The sequence below is a fragment of the Protobothrops mucrosquamatus genome, unplaced genomic scaffold, assembly GCF_001527695.2.
Source record: "Protobothrops mucrosquamatus isolate PMUCROS unplaced genomic scaffold, P.Mucros_1.0 scaffold555, whole genome shotgun sequence".
Classification (NCBI taxonomy): domain Eukaryota; kingdom Metazoa; phylum Chordata; class Lepidosauria; order Squamata; family Viperidae; genus Protobothrops; species Protobothrops mucrosquamatus.
The window spans coordinates 856166-863949 of NW_015386858.1; the positions used below are offsets into that span (position 1 = coordinate 856166).

Here is a 7784-nt window from a genome sequence, read left to right on the forward strand (position 1 = left end):
TTTGATCTTATCTGGATTTTTCCAAGAGAAGTTGCCAGTTTCTTCAGAATCAACTAAATCCAACAGCTCAGACCAGACTTGTACAAGTAGTCCTTGACTTACAACTGTTCGTTTAGTGACCATTCGAAGTTACAATGGCACTGCAAAAAGTGACTTACGACCATTTTTCACACATATGATCATTTCAGCATCCCCATGGGCACGTGATGAAAATTGGGATGCTTGGCAACTGACTCATATTTATGATGGAGGGGTGTCACTTGATGCCCTTTGCGGCCTTCTGACGAGCAAATTCAATGGGCGAGCCAGATTCACTTAATAGCTGCGTTATTAAATTAACAACCGCAGTGATTCACTTAACAACTGTGGCAAGAAAGGTCCTGAAATGGGGCAAAACTCGCTTAACAACTGTCTCATTTAGCAACAGAAATTCCGGGGTCCATTGTGGTTGTACGTCAAGGACTACCTGTAGTCTGTTCCTGGAAGATCTGATTCGAGAACTTCTCTGAGAGGAGTAAAAAGTTGAAACCTTCATGTCCAAGTGGCAGCTCCTATTCAGAGGAAGCACTTAAAATACCGGACAAGCAATAAATTACTTCTAGTGATTTCTGATAGTTTTGGTGAGTGTGTGTGTGTGTGGGGGGGGGAAGGTTGCTTAAACCTTCTTTTTGATCAAACACAATCAGTGCAATCAAAATTTAAAAACTGTAGAAAGTTTCAAAGTGGCCATTCGGACCAACCCCAAATCTCACATTTATCTTCTCACTGTAAAATTCTGTGAAGAAAAAAGTATCTGGATCCCATCTAGAAAAGACATGATATGGTAATGTGATATGTATAATCCTGATTTCACTCATAAATCTTGCCAGACTCCCTGTTTGTTTTTCTGTAGTAAATGTAGGAATGAGGCACATATATGTTTAAACATTTGGTTTGAAATGTTCTATAAAAAGGATAGTTTTCCCTGGGAAAATCTGGAGGGGGCTTCAACCCCATTCCCTCTGAAATGTTATTCCATGCCCTAACAACGTATCTTTTCCCCCCTAAAATGATCTAAAAAGGCTCAAAAGCAGGGGTAGTCAATCTTGGCTCTTTTATGACTCGTGGACTTCAACTCCCAGAATTCCTGAGCCAGCTAAGCTGGCTCAGGAATTCTGGGAATTGAAGTCCACGAGTCATAAAAGAGCCAAGGTTGACTACCCCTGCTCAAAAGTATGTCCTCGGAAGCTGCCCATGTTAAATTCTCTGCTGTTTGGATTGTCCTTGAAGGTGGATGGATGCCTGATTGGGCCACCTGAAGAAGAGTTTGGAGTGAAGACAATAGAATGGAAAACAGAGAAAGCAAGGGCAGACATCAAGCATTCCTTTGTAACAAGCAGCTGCATTCAGTAATCGCTCTGAGTTTAAAATATTATTTAGTTCAGCATCAGTTCAGAACTTACAGAGATCATTTCATGTGAAAGTCTTGAAGAAGGGTTGAAAGACAACAATTTATTTATAATAACTACAATAGCACAGCATTAACAGAGTTCCCCTTTCCTTTTCTCCCCTTTCCTTTTCTCCCCAATACTTAGACTAAGGATTAACCCCAGCTCTATCATAATTGAAGGATTGTAGCTATGCCAGCATGGAGAGTAGGAAGTTGGTCAGGATGAAACCACACAAGCCAACAGTTGACATAGAAATGCTCTCTGGCTCCTCTTCACAGCCCATTTCTCATTTCTGTTCTAGATGTCATGAAGGCTATGTTGGCCGGCGCTGTGATTGCAGGAAAGAGGAACTACTAAGTTCAGAAACTGTGAGCTTAGCAAGTGGGCCCTTCTGCAGTTGTGACAACGTTGCTTGCGAACGACATAATGGGCAACTCTGTGCAGGTAAAAACATGAAGTTTTTTTTAAGATAAAAGGTACTATTACTCAATAAAATGGAATGGAATGGAATGGAATGGAATGGAATAGAATAGAATAGAATAGAATAGAATAGAATAGAATAGAATAGAATAGAATAGACCTTGGAGGTCTTCTAGTCCAACCCCCTGCTCAGACAGGAAACCCTATACCATTTCGGACAAATGGCTGTCCAGTCTCTTCTTAAAAACGTCCAGTGTTTGAGCATTCACAACTTCTGGAAGCAAGTTGTTCTGGTGATTAATTATTCTAACTGTCAGGAAATTTCTTCTTAGTTCTAGGGTGCTTCTCTCCTTGATTAGTTTCCATCCATTGCTTCTTGTCCTGCCTACAGGTGCTTTGGAGAATAGCTTGACTCCCTCTTCTTGTGGCAAGCCCTAAGATATTGGAACACTGCTCTCATATCACCTCTAGGCCTTCTTTTCATTAAACTAGACATACCCAATTCCAGCAACTGTTCCTAATATGTCTTAGTCTCCAGTCCCTTGATCATCTTTGTTGCTCTTCTCTGTACTCTTTCTAGAGTCTCAACATCTTTTTTACATCTTGGTGACCAAAACTGGATGCAGTATTCCAAGTGTGGCCTTACCAAGGCATTGTAAAGTGGTATTAACACTTCATGTGATCTTGATTCTATCCGTCTGTTAATGCAGTCTAGAACTGTGTTGGCTTTTTTGTATGTAGCTCAGGATTGAACCATAGAGGCCTTAGTTTTGTCTGAACTTTACTGATTGCTTGCAGGCATTTAATTTCCCAGGTAGGCAACATCACTGATGGACAAACAGAAAAACAAATAGAAGAATGGACAGAACAACAGATGGACAAAATGTACAGTCAGCTGGCCAGACCAGACAGATGGATGGACAGACAGTGCACAGATGAACAGAGTCACAAACAGAAGGATGAATGGACAGATGGCTAGACAGAAGGATGGATGGACAGATAGATGATAAACAGAGAGACAGAAGGATGAACAGAAGGCACATGGATATACAGATCGGAGACAGATAAACAGAAGGACAGGTTATTGAATAGATAGACAAAGAAACAGGCAGACCGACAGACACACAAAAATACGGATGAACAGATGGAGAAATATAAGGATAGGCAGGTAGAAAAATGGACAGACAGGATAGACAGATAGATGGAGAGACATGCAGACAGACATACGGTCAGGTATATAGACAGATAGTGGATAGATGGACAGACTGCATCAGCAGAGAGTGGATAGATGAACAGATGGATATACTCTGGACAGACAACTGGATGGATGGACAAACGACACATGGACAGACAGCTGTACACATGGACATATAGACAGGAGGATGGATAGACAGACTAATGGACAGACAGGTAGGCAGCAGATGGATGGACACTTAGGTGAACAGACAGATGGACAGACAGACAAAAAGACAGATAGAGAGAGTACAGACAAACAGATGGACAAACATACTGTTGAACAGATGGATAGCAGTCAGACAGATGGATAGATGGACCAACAACAAAGGACAGGTGAAGAGACTGATGTGGATGGACAGATGGATAAACAGAGAGAGGGAAGGATGGACAGACAAAAAAAGAACAAATGGAAGGATGAACAGACAGACAGACAGACAACTAGACACAGGTGGACAGGCAGCCAGAGAAGTAGAAAGACAAGTCTGACACGTAGACAGACAGAGGGACATACAGACACCAGGCAGGCAGACAGACAGATGGGTACCATTACTCTCATTAGCCATTAACTGGATAAATATAAGATACATAACTCACTATCCTTATGAATGTTTCCTTTATGAGGGGGTCCTTGGTGCTCTCTGAGCTTGGTTGTTTTCTTGCAGATGTTTCATTACCCAAACTAAGTAACATCATCACTAACACTGGTGTCTGTATGCCCCTCAGTCCATCTGCCTGTCCCTCTGTCTGTCTGTCTACATATCCTTCTGCCTCTCTGGCTGGCTGTCCAACTATCAGTTGAGTTGTCTGTGTGTGGGTCATTTCAAGCCTGAGCTACAAATATTCTCCTTTATTGTTTCCTTTATATTAATGCATTGAAATTGTTGTATGTGGAGCAGACAGTTCTACTGTCTAGTACTCTAGCACTCAGTTTCCATTAGAAAGAAAAACATATCTCTAGCCTTCCACCTCGTGGTTATGCTTGTAAATATGCAGACAATGCCAGTGGAAATCTGTAAAGCCAGTAATTTGAAGAAGACAAAGGGTTTGTGCATGGGGCAAATAATATTCTATCCTTACATCATTGATGCTGATCTTCATATTAGATAGAGAAGGCAAACTGAAACTGCCTGATGATCCCAGAGATTGGAGGATGGGGGTAAGGCAACAGATAACAAAAATATGGTTGCTGTCTTTTCTGTGCTTTAAAGGAGTATATAGAGACAATAAAGGACATCGCTTATGTTAGAAATTGGGATCTCCTTAAGGGAGCAGAATAAAGAGGCACCAGACCAGTCCACAGAAGGGTTCCACCCCTCCCCTATGTTGTTATCCTGCTTTCCTGCAGCAAAGACCATTTTAGAACTTACACTGCTTATCTAAGTCACTGAAGAGAGTGTACAGTATAATCTGTAACCTTGTGGGCTTTGAGGCTTCTCTTGTAATCATGGTACAGGTAGGTCTTGATTAGTGCTGATAAGGAATTCCACAAAATGGCCACATTATTTAGATTTGCATTATTTAAAGTGATATTTCTGCAGCAAATAAGACAATTGGTTCCAGCTTGATGGAAACAGGCAGTGAACATTTTTAAACATAAATTTGTATATGTTTATCAATGAAATATAAGAGATTAAAACAGTATATTTGCAAATTTACTTTTAACAAAGTCACACAGTAGATATACAGTAGAAAGCATAATAAAAAGAAAAAATTCTAAATATTCCTATTGATAAGAATATTGATTTGTTAATAAAATAAATAAATCAAGTGAACAAAAGACAAACTAGAGGATAAATCCATATTTGAACCGTACCTGTTATCTATTGTTTTTTGCTGTAACTCTTCAGAATGGGCCTCTTCTTCTTTTTTTTTTTTTGTACTTTCCTTGAACAAAACCTCCCTTTTTTCCATTTTGCACACATGATGTATGTGTTAGCATCTAAAACCCAAACAGCAAGGGTGCATGTGCTAGCCTTAACTGTGCATGTGTTTGCTTTACATTAAGTCAACTTTGGCTTGCATTAAATATGACCTGGTATCAATATATAATTTGCACTAAATCAACTACTGCACTATTTGAATTCACACTAACCAGGACTTACCTGTAGTTCTGAATGCCAATAAAAGATACTTGCTGCCTCTTTCTCCAAACTGAAGCGGGCATTTTCCCCACAATTAGAAAGAACTCCACTATGGTGTTTGTCTCCTTCTGCCAACAGGTAACGGGCAGTGCCGGTGTGGCTATTGCCAATGCCAGGCCAACTACACTGGCAGCGCGTGTGAGTGTAACCTGGATACCAGTGGATGCACTCAGGAGGGCAAGATCTGCAATGGGCATGGCCACTGCGTCTGCAACCGATGTCAATGTGACACTGGGTGGTTGGGCGTCCACTGTGCTGACCTCCAGATGACCTGTGAAGCACACAGGTGAGGCCAAGGGGAAGGAGCCAATGGCTGGAGGAGAGAGACTGGGTGCTTGTTCGTGGCAGGAGGGCTTCGTTCAGCAAAGTACATTGTCAGTCACCACCCTGATGACGTCAAAGAGAGAACCATTACCGCGTCCTTTGATTGGGTTTGAGGCCAATGACCCTGCGCTTTTTAATTGTTCATCAATACTGCACAAGAGCACTGGATACTTGCAATGCAAGTTTCCTTGAACAAGCTGTCATCCTAAATCCCTCTATTTAGACTGGAATACCGGTGGGCATTAGCAAAACAGACAGATCAGTTTAAAGCAGGCTTGCAAAAGCTGAGGTGCTGGGATTGACTGAATCTACTGGATTGCATGGTCTCTAGAGTATCATCCCAGGCTGCCATCAAATTTTAAGTGGCAGAAAGGGATGTTAGCAAGTAAACGGAGGGCTACACAAATTTTTATATTCCTAGCCAGGACACTGACGACATGTATAACTGCAATCCTAGCATTTTTCAGAAGATGCCAGCTTCAGGAAGATTTCATTGGGCTTCCCTGTGCTACTACAGGTAGTCCTTGACTTACAGCCAGAATTTCCATTGCTAAACAAGATGGTTGTTACCATCTTTGCCACTGAATGTTAATAAGGATTCATTATATAGAAAAGGAATCTGGGTACACAAATCAAGCAGCATCGGTGCTTGTGTATTTCATAAACAAAACCAGTCAATGTGTCATGAACCAACGAGGAAAAAACAACAACACCTCCCCTCCATCACCAACTGGTTGAACCACCACAGTCACTGTCCAGGTGATCAAACAGTTCTCCATTGGTACTAGCAGTTTTCAGGTGTCTCTGTGGGAGGGGCATTCTTTGTGCTAAGCAAGAGTAAATAAAAAGCCCCCAGTTTAAAAAGCTGTACATCTGTTGGCAGGGATTGTGCCGAGTGCAAGGCTTTTGGGACTGGACCACTGAGTCAGAACTGTAGCAATTCCTGCAGCCAAACGGTGAGAGTGTTGGTGGCCCCTGTGGATAAGAGATGGTGCCAGGTGAAAGGAGGAGATGGACGCCTCCTCATCTACCTCATTGAGAAGGACAAGACAGGAAGCATCCTCCTCACAGTGAATGACCAAAAGGGTGAGTTGCCAAGGGACGAAGAGTGAGCATGTGCTGTTACTCTTCTTTCCTGTTGGGGTTTCCCAGACAGTTGGTTAGACATGCTGAGAATATGTATGTATGTATGTATGTATGTATGTATGTATGTATGTATGTATGTATGTGTGTGTATGTGTGTGTGTGTGTGTGTATGTGTGTATGTGTGAATGAGTGAATGAATGAATGAATGAATGAGTGAGTGAATGAGTGAGTGACTGAGTGAGTGAGTGAGTGAATGAATGAATGAATGCATGAATGAATGAGTTGTATTGGGTTTCTGGTGGGATCCAGACCCAGGATCTTCTTATATGCTAGGCAGCCTGTGATGCTATAGCAGACAAGGGAGGTCTGCATGCTTCTCTGTAAGGAGCTTTGGCAGAATCAAATTTCTAAATCAACTGCATGCTAACCAGGCTTTGTTGAATAAACCACAACTCACTGGATTTTCCCATTGCAGAATGTAATCGGTAAAGAATGACATTTAATGATAATACTAGAGAAATGTCATCAGCAGATAAGACAGCTTCGCAGAGTGACTCTTTGGCCAGTGTTGCTCTCTGGGGAGCAGAGCACTATAACAGAGCGAATATAAGCAGAACTTGAAAAACAGAGTCTCCATCAAATCCCCATCACATTACTTGACAGCTCTAGCTCTGTAGGTAGGTTATAAAATAGGCTTCCCGAATCGATATTCTCCAAACAGACTGAAAAAAGAAATAACGTTTAATCTGGGTACAAGGAAGAAGCTATTCGGAAGCACCACTATGGTAAGGTGAGCACGGATGCTACATAGCAAGGCGCAGGATACATGGCTACCACGGAAGAGAGCAAAGGGAGGAAATAACAAAGGAAGGGAAAGAAGCTTCTCCAATTCCTGGCGGGAGTGTTGGTAACTTAGGTAACTCCCATGCTTCCTTCCTTTCTATCCCGCCAGTGCCAGATTCTACCAGGTGGCCAAACCTGATGCCAGTGTTACTGAGTGCGCTGACTGTGGTGAGCATAGGGGTGCTTCTCATTGCCCTGCCCCGTGGCATTGTGGAGATCTGTGACCGGAGAGAGTTCAGACGCCGTGAAAAAGAACAAAAAAGTGCCAAGTGGTCTCAGGTCAGTGCCCTTCAAAGCATCTTTA

General features: G+C 42.1%; 1 protein-coding gene across 1 annotated transcript in view; it reads left to right on the plus strand.

Annotated features, from left to right (window-relative positions):
• Positions 1 to 7784, plus strand: part of ITGB7 (integrin subunit beta 7) — a 35277-nt gene that overhangs the window by 25349 nt on the left and 2144 nt on the right. The window contains exons 10-13 of the mRNA XM_015817145.1: positions 1732 to 1874; positions 5306 to 5513; positions 6435 to 6637; positions 7590 to 7759. Coding sequence (XP_015672631.1) covers positions 1732 to 1874; positions 5306 to 5513; positions 6435 to 6637; positions 7590 to 7759 — 724 coding nt within the window. The remainder of the gene's footprint in view (positions 1 to 1731; positions 1875 to 5305; positions 5514 to 6434; positions 6638 to 7589; positions 7760 to 7784) is intronic.